The 22,461-nt window shown below is 41.3% G+C and overlaps 1 protein-coding gene across 1 annotated transcript; it reads right to left on the bottom strand.

Annotated features, from left to right (window-relative positions):
* Positions 1 to 17,125: 17,125 nt before the first annotated feature.
* On the bottom strand, positions 17,126 to 21,751 carry adora1b (adenosine A1 receptor b; the record flags this gene model as incomplete). Its single annotated transcript, XM_080762755.1, has 2 exons — positions 17,126 to 17,927; positions 21,420 to 21,751. The coding sequence occupies 2 exons, from the start codon at positions 21,749 to 21,751 to the stop codon at positions 17,126 to 17,128; spliced, it is 1,134 nt and encodes a 377-aa protein (XP_080618881.1).
* Between the last annotated feature and the right edge of the window lie 710 nt (positions 21,752 to 22,461).

Raw genomic sequence — 22,461 nt, 5'->3', positions numbered from 1 at the left:
AATATTTTATTATGTACGGGATTGGACATAGAGGAATAGAAACCAATGTTTTGGCAGTGTAATAAGTGAATATGTGCTCAGCTTTATCAGTACCACAGTCTATAATATAATGTAGGATTATACATATTATAGGATTGTTAAAGGACCACTTTTAAACCTGCCTTCATATAATTGGTGCTCACTAATGTACATGATAAAATGCCACAATTATTTTCTACTCTGTCTGTGTTTCATAGGAGGGCTGTGGGCAGTTCAGAAACCCGTCCACCAGTGACATCATCGACGGGGGAATCCAAGCCAATAGAAACGGCAGGCTTTCTATTCCCGAAAATTAGCTATGCAAAAACGGAAGCCATCGTTATGGAAAAACATAGTTTAAAAAAAAATCTGCCCAACGATGATGTGGACGGGTTTCTGAACTGCCCACAGCCCTCCTATAAGACAGACTGAGACTTTAATACAATCAAATTCATTTCTCAATTTAAGTACATCACCATTGCTGACCGCCTTGTCCGGCCAGTCTATGTGTCCCTGAGCAGGACAGTTAAGCCCTAACTGCTTCCCAGGCACTATACTGTATTAATTGTAACAAATTTCACTTTGCAAATGTACAGTGACAAAAACACTAAAACTAGATTTTAGTGTAGCCTATGAGATGTCAGTGTATCATCACAATCCAATGACACAAGGTCCCCAATATATTAATCACCCTATGACCAAATCACATTGGTGATTAGTCTAGTACTAACTACAAATCCTTTGTGTTTTTCCTTCAAGGAAAGGATCTTAGTTATTGCCCAATTTGTCACCCTCTCTCTCTCTCTCTCTGCCCCACTGTCTCAAATCTGTAGTCATACAATCGCCTATTGAATAAAAATGGCTGATAAAATGCATCTCAATAGCAAAACAGAATCATACAGTACATGGCCTGTCAGTGGGGTGTGAAGTACTACATATAGTATTTACTACTATTTGACATGTAACACTATTAGTAGTAGAGTAGAGACAAGATGCCTGTGGTTAAGTCGTGCACTATCTATGTCTCTTCTATATATTCTCTATTCCAGCATTTGAGGCATTGCACACTATTAGTGAGTAGCAACAAGATTCCTGTGGTTAAGTGGTCCTCTAGGTCTCTTGTGTATCTTCTCTACGCCAGCATTTGGTGACTCACTTGGCTCCCACATAAATGACCAAAGCTGCACTAGAGGGACTTTTTTCAATGAACTCACTGCTGACGTCCCATCTGCCCTCACACTCATGTTTACTTGGTATCTGTACTAAATTTGGGCTGCAGAAAAAACACAACTCGCTCTTCAACAGTTGTGCCAAGTTTAAACAGACCATAGCAAACAAGGTAGATTGCGTGCTGTCTACAGCTGCACAAGGCCTGCATCGTTCCTGGATTTTAGTGCTTGTGTTCGCCATAGCCTCTGGGAAGGCAGATAGAAGACGCTGCTTGAAATTAGCAGGGCTGTTGCAATTTAGGAAATTGCTTTTTTTATTGGTTCCCATGTGCCTTGCCTTAATAGCCAAAGGAAATATACCAAATGATGTCCTTACACAAGATGAGGTGTGAATACAGTATTGTGAAAGACCTGTGGTTTCATGAGGTTGTATGTTAGTTTGGGTGCTGCAATATAATTGACTTGCTCAATTATACATCAGTGCATTGTTTATGCATGATGTATGATAACGCGGAATATGACAGAGAAATGTCTCCATATCCTCCTCTCAAAGTATTGCAACCTTGCATTTTAGCAAACGCAATAAAGAGATGAATTTCTCAAATAAAACCAACAATACAGTTAGTTATTTTGCTGGACAATGTTCCATAATGGAAAACACTTGACAAATTAAAGCATGAACATGCATCAAATTCGCATATTAACCCACGCATTATGTTTGCTAAGAATATCTCTTGAGGAATGTGTACTCAAAATTAAGGTCAGCTAAGAGTAACAAGCACTATAAACCGAAGGAAATTAAAACCATAGAATCCCTCTTAAAACCAAATGACTTTTATTGACTTTCCCATGTAGTCTATAAGAAAAGACTGGCAGCACTGTGTCCTATTGGGGCAGTGTGTCATTTTACAGTATAAAGTGTAAAAACCATTATATTGCTTCAAGGTATATTAATAGTTATAAGAGAAGCAACATATTTGTAATTCCCAATGATGCAAGCATTAGAAAAGTAATCTGAATGCAGTGCTTTGATTTTCTAGCGTGTTAGATTCATTACTGAAGTAATCCCTTTTAACAGGCAAAATGTTTGCTATATATTTATAGCTTCTGCATGCACTGTATATTGAATTTATTTTGGGCTGCATAGCTTGTGTTTCACCCAGACTGAGACTGAAACGGCTCTGCACATTTTCAAAGAGAGTGCTCAGCACGGGATCATTTCATGCAGTGCTTTCAGACACAATCATATTGTGTGTGTGTGTGTGTGTGTGTGTGTGTGTGTGTGTGTGTGTGTGTGTGTGTGTGTGTGTGTGTGTGTGTGTGTGTGTGTGTGTGTGTGTGTGTGTGTGTGTGTGTGTGTGTGTGTGTGTGTGTGTGTGTGTGTGTGTGTGTGTGTGTGTGTGTGTGTGTGTGTGTGTGTGTGTGTGTGTGTGTGTGTGTGTGTGACGTGTGTGTGTGTGTGTGTGTGTGTGGGCGCGAGTGCGTGCATGTGCACGTGTGTGCGTGAGGATGTTTTTCAAAGGATCCCCAGGCCTCCTTTGAAAACATCTGCCACTGATTTCACGTGGCGTCAAAGGCTTAATGAATATGGCTCCACGGATGTTAGAAAAGGCCACATTTCGTTTTGTTTTGCCACACTACCTTCAAAATCACGTCTGGCACAGGGCCTCACAAAAATACACATTTTTATTTTGCCATCACTCCCGAAAGCCGAAAATAATTTGGCTTCGGTCAGCATGTTTGCCGAGGTCATGCAGCTAAAGGTGGACGTGGCCAACTGACGTCGCCAAGGACTCAGAGCTGGATAATGTCACGGTTGAGTGGCACGAATGTCACAACACAATATGGCCTGGACGACGTGTATGGTTAGGTTAACCATGCGTACTGTACACAGTAAAATACTGAATGTTAATTGAACTCTGAAAATGTATAAGTGGAACCAAATGGACAGTATGGGGTCATTTGGTTCCATTTGCACACTCTTGAGTTAAATTACTGTAACACTCGATTTGAACAGAATTAATAATTTTGATAATAAAACTTTATTATAATAATAGTTATTATTTGTGTAGCGCTTTTAAAAACAATTTTTCTAAGTGGTTAATAGAGAACAGGAATCAAAGTGAACAACACACAAGCAGCAAGACAAGGGGAAGAAACATGACATTTAGGACTATAAGACAATAGTGGAAATTCAATAGATAACAGAATTTGGAAATAAAGTAGAGCAAAAATAAATACAATTGTAAAAACAATAAACCGAAAATAACAAAACAAGAAGGATAAGTGGTTAAAGGTTTATTAAAAAAGGCCTTCTCATAAAAGCTTTGAACAGACATTTAAAAGGTACTGAGTTTACTAGTCTGAGACATTCGGGCAGGGAGTTCCAGGGCTGGGATCCCTGACAGAAAAATAAATACATTAAAAGGATCTCCTGTAACATAAAGTAGACCCCTGCCTGAGGTTGGGCAGTGTTCTGGCTCATAAAAAAATAACATGTCAGATGTAACTGGGAGCCAACCATGTAAGAGGCTTTCAACGTTATCAGTAAAATCTTTAAAGCAGTTTAAAAAAACAAACAGGCACCCTGTGGGGAGAGGTCCTGGTGGGTGTAATGTGGTCATGTCTCTTAGAGTTAGTTTAAAGAATAACAGGTGCATTCTCTACAAACTGGAGTGAGATGGCTTTCTGCAGGACCGCGCCCACACACACACACACACCTACCTAAAAAAACGAAATCAAACTTAAAGTGAATAATAACAGAATTTAGAAGAATAAAATTGCCTATTAATTCCTGAATCATAAATTATGATTCATGCATAAGCCCTAATAATTAAGCCTATCAACGGAACCTACTGTAGTAAGTTCACAATTTTTTGGCATGATCTGCATGAGATGGATGTTCTAGCCATGTCCTACAAACAGACTTCACACCCACATACTGTGGAAACGCTAATGACTTAATTTGTGTAGGCGCCTGGCACTCATCAGACTTTTGAGTTTCACACACTTCAACCCTTCAACACATACAGTAGCTGGGGCTACTGAAACCTCTGAGAAACAAGTCTTACTAAAAACCAGGTGGAGAAAACAAAACGACCTACAGTATAGCCTTTCTAGTAAATGAGAGCAGGGCGGACTGTGGTTCAGCAAGAGAGATATAACTGAAATAAATTATGTAGGCATACAAGGACACTTTCTCTATATGAAGTCAATCGAGCTGGTGCTCCGACACAAGTTGGCTCCTATGTGTGCATGTGCACAAGCCTGGCTTTCTGAGGAAGGTCATTCTACAATGAATTGCAACAATCACTAGAGATGACCTTCTCAAGGTCAGCAGCAGAGGATATGTTCCTTCGCTCAAGGAAACAGACAGAATAAAACAAACGCCCAGAGTTGTAAATCACACCCAAGTTCCATGCAGTCAGCTGTCGGCATGTTTAACATTAGAGGACAACTTATCAAGATTACCCTTAATAATGCAGCTGTCTCTGGGGGCCCAAATAAAACTATTTCTGATGTTTGTTCAGCTGGAGGAAGTTCTGTAACAGTGTTGTCTGCATAAATTACGTGATCCATCATTCACAAGTGATGAGACACTGGAAAGAAACCTACAGTACTACAATGAGAATGTTCTGCCTGTGAGTGTGAGGTACTAGCAGAACCATTAATTAGCTGAGTCCCAGATGCAATCATATTTTCCAGCAGATTGATTAGTACAGTATATTGTGGTCAGGTCAATACTGTCAAGGGAAGAGCTAAGGTACCGTATAAAAATGATTAAAACTAAGCACTCACCAGAATCAAATGCAAGAAGAAGATTTTTTTGTGACCTTAACTGTGACATTCCCTCTCAGACATATTGCTATAGTACAATTTAATTGTTCCTGATTATAATCCACCATGACGCCCCTAAGCCATGAAGTGAGTGAGATAATGATACAGGAGGAACATCATATGAAAGGTTAGAACAGGTCAGCTCCATATATGGAGATCTACGTTTTTGAGGTTTGAGGTCAGATGTAGAGTTGCTGGCCAATATTAATGACATCAGGGATCTCCATGGGCTTAACATTGATGACATCAGGGCTCTCCATCCCTGATGATGTCACGTGATGTCATCACGGTCATGCCTGGAGGTGACAGGAAATGTACAATAGTAAATGCGACCTGAGGTCGCAAAAAAGGAATTGGATTGGATCCAGTGTGTTGAGAATGCAGCTGCAGGGCTTTTAACTAGTACAAAAATGTATAAACAGGATAAAATCTCCCCTGTTTTAGAGTCTATCATTGCCTGCCAGTTCATTTCAGAATTGATTTTGCATATAGCCTGGCCCCAAGTTATTGAGTGGTGCTATCCACTCCTATAGACAGCAATGTGTGTCCATGATATGTCTGTCCCTGTGTCCGAGTACCGTCTGTATGTCTGAGTACGTAAATAGCGTTTGTTGACGACCAAGTGTCACTGTTTTCACTGCAGCCTAACACACACACACACACACACACACACACACACACACACTCAGTACAGTACAGTACAGTACAGTACAGTACAGTACAGTACAGTACAGTACAGTACAGTGCAGTGCAGTGCAGTGCAGTGCAGTGCAGTGCAGTGCAGTACAGTGCAGTGCAGTGCAGTGCAGTGCAGTGCAGTACAGTATTTTTCTGATCTCTTGACAAAGGTCTCCCTTTCCCTATAGGGCCTATAGACAAATTCACAGAGCGATGACCTGTAGTTGCGCTCTCATTATTGCAGCTTGACACCGCGGTTATGATTGCCGCTCTGTGGATTCGTCTATAGGGAAATGGAGAGACCTTTGTTAGTCCTGCAGGGGAAATTGAGTTTCTCGTGATGAGCGCTCAGGGGGGGGAGCAGTTAGGGGTTAAGTATCTTGGGACACTTTGAGACATACAGTAGCTGGGGCTACTGAAACCTTTCCCAGACGGCATCTCTACCGTTCAGCTATGATGTGAGCCAGCATGCAGCCTGAGGTCCTCCTCACTGACTGTGATCAGAGGTGACAAAGCTTTTACCATCAGGGCTCCCACAGCTTTGGAAAGACTGCCTGAGGAACTCTGTGCCTGATATGTTTTATTACTTGAGTTGTTGAAGCTGAGACCTTTATTTTATAATTTTTTTCTGTTCAGTAGAACTAGAATTTTATAAAACTTGTAGTTTGGAAATGCATCTAAAATGTTAAGATATGCTTTTTGGCGTGAGAATATATGTTTACATTGTCAAAGTGTCAAAATATAATATGAACAGTTTAAGAAAATGGGGAAATTATACTGTATATTGTATACAGTTGGAAGGTGTACAGGCAGCATTGTGTTAAACAGAGCTATGTCACTTTGTGTAAAGGTAGCAGTTCTCTTAATTGCGAATGCAGTGAGCACTAACTATGAGACCTGTCTGTCTGTCTGTCACGCTGTAACACCACCTGCCCGCCACCAGAGGGCGCAGCTGTATCACACACAAAACACACACACACACACACACACACACACTGCGTTCGCTTCCCGCGTTTGCGCGTCTTACTTGTATGCATGTTCAGTAGGTCTAGAGGTCTACTCTGTACAGATACTTCTGGAAACTCAATGGTTATTGGGTGGTTGTATTCCACCTTCTTTTATCGCATGTGTTCACACATCTTGCTGCTGTGCACACAATGTTGATATTTCAGTGAAAGCCTGGGGTCATTGTATTAGAAGTTTGCATTTGAGAAGAATCTACTGGGAAAAACCCCACAAAGATGTTTTGATATCTGATTTCACTTACAGCATAGTTACCCTGGCATCTTGAATGTTTATAATTCAACACTTTTACTTTGCTATAAGTTTTGGGCCTTGGTGCTTAATTTGTGACATGGCCTGTTTGGTCTCAAGCTGCCTTGTTAAAGTACTGTTTATGTCTTGCACTATGTTTTCAGTGTGGGGGTCATAAATGCCCAAATCACTTCCTGTCTGACAGTTGAGTTGAGTCCATGATGTGGTTCCTTGGCTGGCTGTGCTGTTCACAATCCTTTAGCTGAGTTGTGTTTTGTAGTGGCTGGTTTGTTGACTTTGTGGTGGGACATGGCGACTGTGCAACACGCAAGTCCCAAAGTGTTTGATGTGGAAGGCATTCTTACCCCCCTCACTAATGTCCAGGTACTTTACCAAGCCTTGCTAAGCATGATGTATTGTGCAAGTTGTTCTGGGAAAATTGTTTTGTTGTTTTAACCCACTTAGACCTTGCATCATTTAATACAAGCTTGCCAAAAGCTTGTTTCCCCTTTTATGTTTCCTCTTTTTGCAAGAACCACAATTTTTATTGTCCCTATTATTATTGCTGCAACAATTAAATCAGTAATTTTAGGAAACATTAATGAGCAGAGTAGTGGTTTATTCTGCACAGTTTCTAAATATTCCGAATCTCTCTCTCTCTCTCTCTCTCTCTCTCTCTCTCTCTCTCTCTCTCTCTCTCTCTCTCTCTCTCTCTCTCTCTCTCTCTCTCTCAAGAGCATTATCTTTGGGTCAGGCGAGCAATACAAAGATCGCTGAAATAACAACAACCAACCAACAAAGGTTGAAACAAAGACAAAGTATATAGAGTTTTAGCTTGTTAAGTCCAAAGGCGTCACACATATATAGCACCTAGCTGTCCAATGAGTCAAATAGGATAAGCCTTAATTTCAAGAACAGATTCTGGACACTTGCCATAAATTACAGTCATCTGAACAAGACTGTAGCTAACATGCATGGCGAACAGAGACACTGACTCATGGTTCTCACAACAGACAGGAGTGGTTACTTCTGCTATGCTGAATCTTCTATCAGCAGGTTCTAGTCTATACAGTATCTGAAACGCGAGACAATTAGTCATGATTGGAAATTTTTAACGTATTCTGTGCTAGTGCTGATTGTACATAATAATGTAATCCAGTTGTTACTATACTCCGAGCCATAAAAACAGTATTGTCCGTTTGGGTTTGTGACGCACAAACCTGAAAAGAATAGCAAAAACCTTTGCAAATGGATTTATTACTACCACTAAGGCACTTCAGAACTTTTTTCAGCTATTTTTATTATCTTATTAGCTGCATTTGATTTTAAGGAATGCCATTCTTATTTAGTTGAAAATAAGTTAAGTTAAGTTTAAATATGATCCTGATATTTAAATGAAGGTTGAAGTAATTAATGAGTGCGTGCGTGCGTGCGTACGTTCGAGTGAGTGAGACTTAAAAACATATTTCAATATATAAACAATTATTTTGCATTTTTACATTGATATCATTTGTAGGAACATAATAGCACAGTAAATAGACCTTTATTGGTTCTAACATGGTCATTATAAGCAGGGGGAGCAGTACAAGCATGTTGTGAGCTTGTAGATCTGCTATTTTCGAAATAATATAGAACAGTTTTGTGGTTAAGTGGCTCAGTGATTAAGTCCTAGAGTCAGCACTTGGTCCACCTGGATATGGAAACTGATGTGCCAGCATGTTGCCAGGGATCAAAGCACAGATTTTCGTCAAGTCAAGTTTCGTGAAATGTTTTGGACCATTCATTATGATCTTTCTTTTGTTGTCCAGCCCCTCTAGCAACATGCCGGCTTAAATGGCGATCACTCACATCACATACTACGCAAACACACTTCCTCTATTGCCAGCTAGGTGCAGTACAGGATTAGTTCACTTGCGTTCCTGTGAACCGAGCAGGAGGTGATGTAAGCCTTTGAGTGATGGAATGACTTTGTGTGCATGTACTGTACAATTCCCAACACTTAGGTCATATACTGTACTACACGCATGCATGCACACACACACACACACACACACACACACACACACACACACACACACACACACACACACACACACACACACACACACACACACACACACACAGGCAAGCAGTTAAATAGACAGACAATCATGGAGGCACAGGTGATTAGATCTGGCCCCATTCCACAGTATTACTGAGAATCAGAAGACGGATTTGACTGAGGGCCATTTAATAGTGTAGACTGTGGCTGCTGAGGCCCATGGTTGCCAGTACTGCTTAGGACTAGTTGGGCTGTGCTCTATGGCTGTGGTGTCTTTATGGAAAGCCATCTCTTGCCACCGCAGTTACATGCTAATTACTACCAGGCAGTGGCCTTTATGGGCGTGCCATCTCTGTCAGCCAGAGACAGCCACAAGGCTGTGACAGCATGGACCACGATGGGAGCGCTTGATTGCTCCAAATATTATTATTGCTTATTTAACTCTTTTTGTGTATAGAACAACGCCTTCATAACCTTTTTTAAAGAGCTGTTTTTCCAAAAGTGTGTGTTCGCGAGAGGCTGAACCAAACCAAGCTCAGAAACCGTTCTTAGAATGTGTTTCTTGGCTCATTGTGTCAGTCCTCACCCAAACAAATGCTGTATGTATACAGTGGTAGTGTATATTGTATAATTAAGTACCGGTGACCATTTTCTTTTTTCACTGTTTTTCTGAATTCGTTTGAAATCCCAATTGACAAGCTTTAAAATGCACTCTTACGGAAAATGGGGAAAAAGAAGGATGGGAATTCCCCCCTTCTGGGAAAAAAATGACAAGCAGCTGATAGCATGCGGGAAGTGATTCAGCCTCAGTGGTTCACTAGCCTCCACGTAGCATCTTGTTGCGACTTGTTGAGGTGGGTAATTATCCCTCATCATGGTGTGTTTACTGTGTGACGCCTGACAGCAGAAGGTCAGGACGAGGCCAGTGGAACAATACCAACACAAATACCAACACAAAGACAGATGTTGGCACAACTGTAGGCATACTGTAAGATAGATTGTTCCTACAAAGCATTTGTATTTTTTTTCTTTTTTTTTAGGATATTTTTAGGGGCTTTTTTTGCCTTTATTTGAGAGGTGATAGAGATGGGGGGAGGACGGTTACACAGCAACGTTCTACGGGATCAGGAGTCCAACCCGCAACACGCTGTGAAGCTAGCTTACCAGCCAAGGTGCCGCTGAGCCACGGCCACGGCCCAGGCCAACCATTTGTATTTCTGTATTGCTAGAAGCATGCAGTCACTACAGGTGAATGTGCCATAGCCATTGATTAAGAATTGAAGCAATAAGTAAACTACAAGTAACTGGCCACAGGTGGTGTGATTTACAAGGGATGTGTATAAACGTTTTTTCAACTGTTAATGCGGTAGGATTTTTCCCTTAACCACTTTCAACCTGGCATCCATTTTATGGGCAAAACATTTTGAGTGGTTTATTTCTTTAGTTTCTTTATTTCTCAACGGCCCTGAAAATGAAGGCCTGGCCCTAACTGTGCCGACCCGAGGCCGGGTAGGGTCGGGTTTGGGCAAAATGTGAGAACTCTATCACAGTGTATATATATATTCTTTTTAGCCTGGCCCGACTAATTTGCATATATTTTAGGGCCAGCCCGGCAGAATTAGAGAACTCTAGTTTATTATAATCATATCATATAGTTTTGACCCAGATCTGTGATATAATAAATTCAAACTGCGTCTCAAAGATGCCATTTTTCTGCTCATTAATGAGTTTCGGTCAAGGAGTACCAAGCAGGTCTTTTGCGATTTGCCATTGAGAGACGTGACTAGAAATATTTGGACGGAGATGTGACCTATGGGACTCGGGACACCTTAATGAAGGAACCTGCTGTGACCCACACCACGTGTCCCCTATCTCAGAGACAGTCAGGCAGTGAAATCTCCAGGCATTGTACGTCAATAAATACCAGCAGGTGGCACTGTGTTACTATATGATCCTCAGTTATACATACTGTAGGCTTGGGCAGAGAAAAAGCAGAAGCATAGTGCATTCTAAAATCACACCTGTGTGAACTGAGTGGTGCAACTCCCCTACCCTCTCCCACTCTTTACCAAAGCACGAAACGTTTAGTTTGAGAGTGTGTGGAAGCACCCATCCCTTTATTCCCTTCCCACATTTTCCAGCCTTTGCTCCAAGGCTATGTTATCACCACATTCTCTGAGGCAGAGATTTGTTAAAAATAAAAAAGGAGATTAAATATTGATGCTGTCCTGATTTTCTACCTCATGTTCAGTGAATAATTGATTGTTGGGAGAAAATCAATTTGTTTTATTTCTTACATCCAACTGTTCGCTCTTATTATGGGATTATCACATGCTGCGAGACCTTGTTGTGTTCACAGTGATCAGATTGGGTTGTTCTGAGCAGGAGAGGAAGATGATTGATCACCAAAGGTTCCTACAAGACACCTATCCTATTGTGTAATCGGATTCAAGGCTTTGAATGAGTTTTGATGTGGAACTGCTATTACTACTATACAGTCAGTGTTGCATTGTATCATAATGGCCTGTGTACACTTCCATCTCCTGGACATCAATCAAGACCATGTATGCGTGCGTGCGTGCATGCGTGCTGGGAATTTTGTCTCTCCCACAGCTTTTATCATAGCACAGATGCGAACGGCACATAATGCTCTTTCGAGGACAGGGAAAATGCATCTTGTGGTAATTGTGGAATATTGCTCATTGCAAGGTGACACCAGCAACAACAATAACCACTCAAATGAATAAACATACAATTACTGTATCATAACACAACACTCTGGAGCATTTCATGTAGTTGGTTTTTAGGTAGGTGGAGTTATGCATGACACTCCCTGAGCCAGGGATGCATGGTGATGGCCTGTGGAGATGTTCTGACAAGGCCCCCTATTTCGTGCGGCGCGAGCAGCCCCTCGGGGCACAGAACGCCTGCTTTATTCATGACTACTGATCAGAGCTCAGGTAGATCAGCCTGCTGCTCTATTTTTAATGTGAAACCCCCTTTAGTGGAGCATAAATACCATGCCATGCATTTCCCCCGCAGCCTGCCCTGGTCCAGCCCAGTGAGACCTCTGGGGACAGGATGTTCAGTGCCAGTTTGATCCTCTGCTAATGGGCAGAGGGAAATATTGACCTGAAACATGGTTTAAAAAAGACTGCTCTGGAGCATTTCACAAAGTGTCCTGAGCAGATACTATTATTATGCCACAAAGGGAATAATTAACAGCCAGGTTTAGCACAACAGAAGCATGGGAAGAAACTCCAACTCCTCCTTTGCAGGTTTAGAAAGTCCTTTGTACTTCCAATCTATTAAACTATTAAACGAGAGGGACAGCACTAAAGAGGATCTGATGGTATCGTGGTCACAGGGTGTGCAATAATTGACATATGGAGCTCATTCTAGCAGTGAGTTATGTAGCCCACTGACGTATTTTAACATGTGTCAGCATATGCTTGAGCATGGGTGTTGGGAATTGTTCTCTGTGTGTGTGTGTGTGTGTGTGTGTGTGTGTGTGTGTGTGTGTGTGTGTGTGTGTGTGTGTGTGTGTGTGTGTGTGTGTGTGTGTGTGTGTGTGTGTGTGTGTGTGTGTGTGTGTGTGTGTGTGTGTGTGTGTGTGTGTGTGTGTGCGCGTGCGCGTGCGTGCGTATATTTGCATTTATATTTGTTTCTTGGATTGTTTTGTGTACCAAGGCCAGGGTGATGAATTTGAACTTATACCTCACCTTACAGATACTCAGACAATAGTGAGTATCACTTGAGCTACATCAATTGAAATACTGTATTATTCTTGCACATACAAAGAGAGATGGTGATATGACTGAGGTATTGTCTTAATAAGAAGAGGAAGATATTGCTGAAGAATGTGAATTTGAAATGGTGGAATGAGAATAACAGGGGATCTGCGGTTAACCCACACATTTGCCCCCAGGACAGGAGGTTGGTGCAGTGAAAGGTCACCTTGACTGTTCTGCTAGAGATACGGTGCTCCAAGCTTTCCTCTCGTCTTTATTTGTGGTCCTTATCTGAAGTCTACTTTAAAGTTGATACCAGTGGTAGCCTGGAACTTTTTGCCTTTGACCGAGAAGTCCAGCCAATAGTGCAGCATATTCTCATTCTCACGTAGTAGTACTATAGTAATGGCTCAGGACATCTGACCATCCTGCAACATTTCACAACATCCTGATAGTCCTGCCCGCACTGCCGTCGCCCATTTGACAGCACAGGTGTGAGAATGCATTGAATATTACAATGATAACATTAAGTAACAAGAAAATGTTAAACATTAAACTAATACACAAAATATTGAACCAGACTATTGGTCAATCTGATCAACACTACATTACATGAAGGAATTATAGGATCATGTCTGGCGTCTTTCCAGTTAGATTGATTTGTAACGTTAGTTTCTGGAAGATTAGCCTCAAGTTACCCTGTTCATGACTTCTGACTGAGACCAAACGTCTGGAAGTCAGTTACAGTTGAGTTAAATTAACAGGATTTTATTGTGTAGTCATAGCAGTCACAAAAACCGAGTGAAATTGGCACTTAGATTCCGTTATCTGTCCAGGAACTTCATGCATGTCCCAAAAGCTCAAGTGAATTAATATCCGGTGGGGGATAATTGTGCTGTCAGCGCTGTGACAATTGGGCTCTTATGTCAGAGGCACTGCGTTGTTGTACTGTTCCGAGCCAAGTAGGTAATGAAAAGCTACTCACTGGACTGCCGGAAGGTGCTATTGCAGCATTAGAAATGTCTAGCATTAAAATATTCCATTGTTTTGAACGATAAAAATGTATATAACTTAGGAAGCGTACGTTAGAGTACAATACATTATCTTCCTCTATGTGCTAACAGAAATATATACATTTTCTTATTTGTAGTCTCTTAATTTTGCATATACTGCACATTGTCATTCACTCCTTCTTCAGGTCCTTGAAATCCCAAAGACCAAGCGCTGAACCTGGGGGGTGATAGGTCATTTTGAGTTGCTGCCCCCTCCCGAAGGAAGGCACTGCACATAAAAACGCCACATATCCAGTAACCACATAACCACATAAAAGAGGCCTACATCCTCCCATCCTTCAAAACGGCCCTCCTCTTCAAACTTTTTTTTTTCCAGCCAACCCCAGACCCCCTTGTTTCTTTGTTATTTTTATGTTCTACTTAATAAAGTTTATTTCTCTTCCTCGGGAGGAAACATCTCTATTAAGGATCTTGAAAGCACCAGGAAGCATAAATCTGCACTGAGAGAGTGCAGTTTTAGCAAGAAACAAGTGAACTGCATGCTCAACTCAAAAGTCTTCAAGTTCAGAATATGACACAAAAATAGCAAATTAAGTCATCAGCATTCACTAATAAATATGTACACTTTTAATATGAACAGCAACAGAAGGAAACAAGCCCTAGAATTTCCTGCAGTGTTTCTGTGACATACAGTATCAGGGTGTGAAATGGGTTAACGACATGCATGTCATACCCAAAAGTTTTAACTTGCTAGGTTATCATTATAATTATTAATTTTTTGTTAAATTTAACCAGTTAAAAGTTTTAGGACTTATCAATTTATTTCATCATCCATATTTTATGGATTCTAGATGTGCTACTGAACTAGTGTGCTACTGCACTGTCCTCTGTTAATCAATAACCTTTTCCCTCTTCTGTTTTTATTCGTTTGTGAGTTTAATGACAGGAAAATGTCTGTTTGTTAACTGTTAAACTTAATTACTGAGCTGGACTGACTGTGTAAGAAACATCAGCCTTGGCAAGATGGCTTTGAATGTCTTAACCATAGAACAATAAAAGTATAGGATTTCTTTTTTGGATTTCTTCTGTGGCTTACTGCCAGCATTTATACATCTATACAAATGTTGGCCCCGGACATGCAGTCTCTCTCAGCCATGCTGTAAAAATACACCAATATTAAATAATTAAGCAGCCCATTGTGCTGTTTCTTTTGAACAGTGAGTGTTTTGTTGCAATAATTATGATCTGCAACGTTATAATCCCCAGGCATTATACTGAATGCTACGGTGTCCTTATTCTGGGGTGAACTAACATTCTGCGATTATATTTAGTGTAGAGCAAAAATATGAGGGAGCCTATGGAGTCCTGGGGGACTGGGGTCAACTAAAACTAAGGGTCTAAGTGGTTTAATGGTGTTGCTAGGGGTACAGTAGCATGGATGGCCCCCGTTTGCATCAAAACCCTAACCTCTTTACTCTGACAGTACCACGCTCTAGAGAGAATGCTTTACTTATTGAGTCCCATAGCAGAGAACAGCTAATCTCAGACATACTGCAATTTTCATACAGCCTTAGATGTTTCTACTGAAACTAGCATTTCAAATGCTTGAGGAACACCAACCTAAAGAAAAACATGATACTATAATATCTTTATTAATTCATTCACATTTTATCCTAGGTGTGTACAGTACAACTGGCCTAAAGTATATACTTCATAGACACATTAAAATAAAAGGTAGTGGGGATTGCATTAAAGATTCCTGGTGTCAACTCGTACTCCGTGCTCCTTTCAAACTTGAGAACTTACAACTTGTAAACGTTGAAAAATGTGTGTGATTTTGTAAGAAGTTATATATCTGAATATATATAATATATATTTTTTAATGTCTGTTCTTAGAGTAGCAAATCCAAGTTATTTAGATTTATTTTGGAACTCACTAGTGCCATAACTTGCTGAGGAGCAAGTGTACAATTTATATCATACAAGGGATAATTATGTTCACTTTGTGTCACAACCAGTTGGAGATAGTTGTCAAGAAAGCAGAGAAAATTATTTCAGCCCTATACACAAGAGATTGTCACCCACTTCAGAGTATCAGTCTTAACATGGTGTCCAGTAAATTACAATAAACTGAATTACAAAGTGCATCATATTATGCCAGTGAGATTATGCATCGTCAATGATACTCCAGTTACCACCTACGGATGGAGCTGCGCTAGGCAGGGCATTATGCAAATTGTCGAGATAACACCGTAGTGAAGATAGTCACAATCTCACGGTCATCTTCTCTGGGCCTTGACAATTAGTCCATTCCACACCAGTTAAAATAAGGCGATAAAAGCCACTGTCTTTAGTGGCAAGTCATTATTCAGAGTGTGTGTTGGAGGGAAAAAAATGAAATCACTACAACCACTAGCTGGCATGTAGACTGTATACAGTACAGTTCCTTCCTGTCTCCCTCTCAGCCATGGATCTGATGCACACATTTTCTACTGACAGGGCAGAAGCTTGTCAAAAAGGTATTTGGAATGCAAAACCCTCCCTTTCCTTCAAGCTGCCCTTTTCTTTTTCCTGGTCACCGCCTTCTCAGTAATGGATCAGCACTATTGGAGTGCTGAATCACTTGAGCCCCAAATGAAGAATTCAATTGAAGCGATTACAAAAGCTTGGTTGGTGTTGGAAAACTTGGCATACACCCTCTTGTTCCAATAGGTTGTCTGGTGCTTGTTCTACCACAGTTGTGCCTTTAAGAAGACCCTGAAAAGAGATGAGTGTTCACAGCTTTGCTGCTACAATTTGTCACATACACGGTTATTACATTCATATTTTTCATCCACTGTCAGTTAAAATTAACCAGTGGTTTTACAGTAGTAAGACAAACCTGGTCTATTGACAGTACAAACATCTTAATCCTACAGAATGTCACATACTTCCATTAACATTTGATAATTTCATTTTATACTGATAAACCACTATACGGTATATTGCACATTTTGAATTGGCCACACCAATGATGTTTTACCATGATAAATAAAACCAAATTTTAAATGTAATATCTTTAGTCAGTTACTAAGATAGACACGCCTTATTTTCAAAAAGACTTATATTATTGCAAGTTTATAAATACCCTTTTTACCGTGATTCTTTTGTACTCCTGTTCTGAAAACCCTTCTACTCCTGCACATCTCCTGAGTGTAGATGCATGATCCCGCAGTGTTTGAGGTTTAGGCTGCAAGTCGCCACGCCTCGCCTCGATCGCTACAGCAGCATCCTGGCATTTTGTACCATGTCACAATCCTCAATAGTTTCAAAATGAGGAGGGGGCAAAGAATGCTCATGCAATAATGTTCACTAACTTCCAAAGAATTGGCTCTATGCCGGGTTTTAGATGGCGTTCTGCTCCGCCTCTAACATGGGCGGTTGTTCTTTAGGTTGTTCTTGCTGCGAGTCCAGCTTCTGAGTTGAGGTGGACCTGACTGTTGTGGTTGTGTCAGGGTTCTCCTTATGATCCTTATTATCTTGAGGTGCTACTTCAGTTTGATGCGGGTTTGCATTGGTGATCTCCTTCCTCTCGCTGGGCTGCCACTCCAGAGCTGGCGTGTCCTTGCAGCAGAAGTACTGCGCCCAGATCTTCAGGAAAGCCATGCGGAACTTCTCGATGCGGAAGGCGTAGATAATGGGGTTGACGGCGGAGTTACCATGAGTGAGCAGGATGGCAATGTAGATAAGGAAAAGGGGCTTCTGGCACTTGGGGCAGAAGAGTGTAATGCAGTTGATTATGTGGAGGGGTAGCCAACTGATTGCAAAGAGAAAGAGAACCAGGGCCAGAGACTTAGCTAGCTTCAGCTCCTTGTCATAGTACTTGTTGGGGTCTGTGTGGCTGGTGGTGACCTTCTTCTTGTTAAGCTGTTTGTGGATCATGTAGAAGATCTCCGCGTAGATGACCAGCATGAACAGCAGCGGTGGTAGCACCCAGCCAAAGAAGTTAAAGTAGACCATGTAGTCCATGCTAATCACGTTCTCAAATTGGCAGGTGATGATGAGGTCAGAGCTGATGGAGTTGTTCTGCTGGAGGCGCCACAGGTTGTTCCAGCCCAGCATGGGGGTAAAGCCCACGATGAAGGCCACTGTCCAGCATACCACAACTGCCAGCCCAGCCCGCCTTTGGGTTACCACCCGCTTGTAGCTGTAGAAGAAACACAAGATTGCTGGGTAAGTACTTATTGAAGTAACAGGGCGTGAAAGATTTTTCCCTACAAAATCATTTCATTTTGCAGGCCCATCTGTTGGCTTACAGATAGCTGGAGTCACAATAAAAAGTTGGCAATCAATTAAAAATGTTCAGTATAGCTGCTGTTCTTGCAATATCACTTGCAGTATATATTCCCACTTGACACAAAGTCTCCCCTAAACCCTTATCAATATTCCTCATGACTCTCAGCACTCCTGCTTTTCAATGCCTCTTTTGTCATGGAATATAGGATTTATGTCTCTTGACTTCATTATAATCTACTAATTTATCAAAGCAGCACAGTGAACACTGACTGCAGCTCAGTGTGTGGGTTTAGTTATTGGCCTTTTTCATTGTTATTCATGTTTTATGGGTTGGCTTTTTACTGGCAGGTCCACAGCCTGCAGTAAGGTGAGTGGATTAGATAGAAGGTGATGATGTAAAAATCTCTGAAAGCACGCCAGAGCGGGGCTGTTGACTTGTGACCAGGACTTGTGACATACATAGAGTCTTCTTAGCATGATCCAACGCTGATGAAAACGCTGTCTGTCGAATAGTCTACTTCATGTATAAACATGCTTGATATTGATAATATTGGACACAATTGTGTCCATAGCAATTGTTGGGGAAACGTTGCATTGTGTAATAATGTGTGGACTGGAAGCATAGCCTGCAAGCAAACCAGAACATTGTAATTCAGTCTGACTGTGACAGGCATGTGCTTAATTTAATTATTGATTAGACATTAAAGTGTTATGATAAGTCGAGTTCTTAGGAGCGATGGTTACACATCGTTACATCCAAGCCTGTCGGCTTGGATGTTTTCAGATGCAGATCAAACAAAGAGGAGTGCGCCCAGTGACACATGAGGTAGCTTCGGATTATATACTGTTTCTATAGTAACCTATATAGGCAGATAAACAATACAAATGCCAAACACGTCCCACTGTTTACGTTTGTGACTTCTGTCCGTACTGATAATGAGATTAAAGCGTGGGGTGAGAGTGGCAGGATGACTACACAGAGTGCCTGATCTGAATAAATCTATAATGTGGGCAAGTCCCAGCTGTACATGAATCGTACTTAACACTAGGCAGATGATCATTATTTCTGTTTCTAACGTAGCTCTATGAGAGAAAGTTCTGTAAATTGTCCTGAATTTGAGTAATATCTGGAGATTAACAGTGTACTAGGATAATTAGCTACATGAATTGCAGTGTAAAATGACATGTCAATGACATCATGCCTGCCACCGGCCATTTTTAAATAATAATAATATATCAAAAGTGCTATATAAGTTTGAGATTATTATTATTTAAAATAATAGTAATGCCGGTGGCAGGCATGATGTCATTGACAAAAAAATATGATTTTACAATACATAAGAGCATCAATGTTGAGGAAATTCCATTTGCAGCAAAAAGCTGAAATGTGTGACAAATTTCAATCAGAAATGATGAAAAAGAAAGGACATCTCATGAGCCAATAAAGACTCAACTGCTTCTTGAATGTGAAGCTATTGGTGACAGTATTCTTAGACAATTGAAAAACATCCCTTTTCTTGTAAGCTTATCTTCTCTCTCAGACTGGCTCTCCAAGTCTTTTGTTACATCTCTTGGCATGATAAAGTACTGGTGGGCGTGTACAAATCAAATACAAAAGGTGGCAAACTGAACAGCATTGATTGGAAATGTGTTCTCTTTTCAGTCTTTTTGTGTCAGTGCATATACACACACACACACACACACACACACACACACACACACACACACACACACACACACACACACACACACACACACACACACACGCCAATCCGACTTGACATTATACCACAGAGATTCTTCTCTTCCAATCCAGCGGACAGAAGTGCAAATTAAAGCTGATTGTTAATCACTGGTAAAGCTGCCACATCAATGCAGGAGTGTCAGATTCTCCACCTCTATAGGGGCCTATAGCAGGATGTACTGTAACTGTAGGCAACCTAGTGAAATAAGACCTACAGTATAGCCTAGGGGGAAATCAATGACAGGAAACTGGGGTTTACCTACATTGTGCCCGCAGAAAAGGTCAATCAATATTATGAATTAGCCTACCAATAGTCAGCTCAGTATTTGAACTATTTTTGTATAGTGTTCTGCGTGTGGATGTGGATCCAAGCAAGAGTAAAGTTGCCATGATGTATAACAGCTATGGGGACGATCAAACTAAATTATCAACACTGTCTGTACCTAACACATATAAGGCTAAACCAGTGGTTCCCAAACATTTTCATGTCAAGGACGCCTAAATTGACACTTATTAGCCCGCGGACCCCCATTCGAAGAGACATGCCAGCCCAGGGACCCCCATAAGAGAAGATTTTTACGTCTAGCAGTGATTCTCAACCCAGTTAATTTCAAGGCCCCCGAGTTTGACATACAATAGGCTACGGACCCCCATTTAATGGCATTTCTATATCTGGGACCCCAATTTATATTATAAAATCAATGTTAATTTCACTCTGAGAGTGTACAAATGGAACACACACACACACACACACACACACACACACACACACACACACACACACACACACACACACACACACACACACACTTTGTACACTATCAGAGTTACAGACCAATAAGGGTCCATTTGATTCCAAACTATCATTTAGCCACTTTGGGAACCACTGGGCTCCTCATCATGTCACATATATACACACTCTATACCAGCGGTTCTCAACCCGTGGTCCGGGGCCCGCCAGTGGTCCTTGAGGCCGGGTTCCTGCATGCGGTCCCTATACTCCATATAGCTAAATGATTGTAGCCAAAATGGAACCTTACAGATGTCACTCTTGAGAGCATAAAATGAAATGACACTAATGGACCCGTAAGTGTCCATTTGGTTTAAGAGTTAAATTATTGTTAAACAAACATCTATACTCAATCAGAGAATGTATAAGAATTGATCAACGTTTGACGGTTTGACTATATGGTACCACATCAATACAGCATGGAATTGGAATTGAGTGGACAGAATCTTGCCACGATAACAAAGTATTCAAAGTTTTGGGTCTGAGAGACTAAATCTTATCAAATGGTGGTCCGTGGCTCAAATGCAGAATAAATAATGGACCTTTTATATGAAAAAGGTTGAAAACCACAGTGTACCAACATACAACTTCAAACACTAGGATCATCATCAGTTATTTAATTTAGCATAATCATCATCATCATCATCATCATCATTATCAGCAGCAGTTTCCTGTATTGTACATTATAATTTATAATGACATGCACATCATCATTCACATCATCGTCATCATGTTTGCAATGTCAGCACCAGCCCTTTTCAATAGACAGTGCCATCCCGCCCCAATCAGCTCAGCACATGTCTGTCTGCATTGTTATGAATGTTTAAAAAGTCTTGTCCTGCACACTGCACAGCATCATTATTTATTACCTGGTTGGGATCTTGACCCTGAGATAGCGGTCGATGGCGATAGCCAGAAGGGCCAGGATGGAACTTTGCGTTAACACGAGCACCGTGCACGCCACCAGCAGGCAGCTGTAAAAGTGAGTTTGGAGTCCGATGCTGATAGTAATAGCCAGGGGGATGACGAGGGCTCCCACCGCAATATCCGCCAAAGCCAGGGAAACAATGAAACAGAATGTGGTGTCTCGCAACGATTTATTAATTTTCACAGCCCAAACCACCATCACATTTCCGAGTACGGACGAGACGGCAATAATCACTTCCATTCCTATATAGAGCAGTTGGTGTGTGTCAGGCATCCTTGCAGATGATTTGTTTGTCCTTGACAACTGACAAGAGAAGATTGATTCCGGTAAAAGCAGGTTTTTGGAGCCAAAGCAGTTGATTATGTTACTGTCTTGTCGAATTGACTGTGCGCGTCCATCAGTATAGTTCTCCTGTGCTCACATTCCTTTGATTGGGCTGCCCCATGCAGAAGTTGTGTCAGAAATCCATTTGGTGAAGTGTCTTCTGAAGCAGTAGCTAGGCAGCACATCTAGGAGATGATGGTTCTCCTTTGGAGCAGGTGTTGTGGTCGTCCCGGCGTGCACGTTACTGTGCGCTGCCCTTGTTCTGTGCCCTGCTGCGCCTCATCCACTCCGAGAAATACACCTGCTCCCAACAGGACCATCCTTACTCACGCACGTGTTTAGCCTGCAACAACGGAGTACTCCAGTGTCCTTTCTGCTTTCGATCATTTTCAAAACATTTAGAATAAGTTAAAAAAGAGGGGGGGAAACCGTCAGAGAGATAAATACGCGTTGGACAAAAGAGCGCACACGACGCAGGCTCGCGTATATAGGCGGGTGCTGTTGTCATTTGTGCTTTAGATTAGAATAAAATAGCAATAATGCTATGACCTATAGCCTATTATAATAGCTCTGTGCTAATTGCTCTCTGAACCATAGCGTTTTCTGTTTGAATGACATGATTACCGCCCGGTATGTGTAGGCTACGGTATAGTTTCTGT

The sequence above is a fragment of the Protomyctophum bolini genome, assembly GCF_963924005.1.
Source record: "Protomyctophum bolini genome assembly, chromosome: 5".
NCBI lineage: Eukaryota > Metazoa > Chordata > Actinopteri > Myctophiformes > Myctophidae > Protomyctophum > Protomyctophum bolini.
This window is presented reverse-complemented; position numbering and strand designations above follow the sequence as displayed.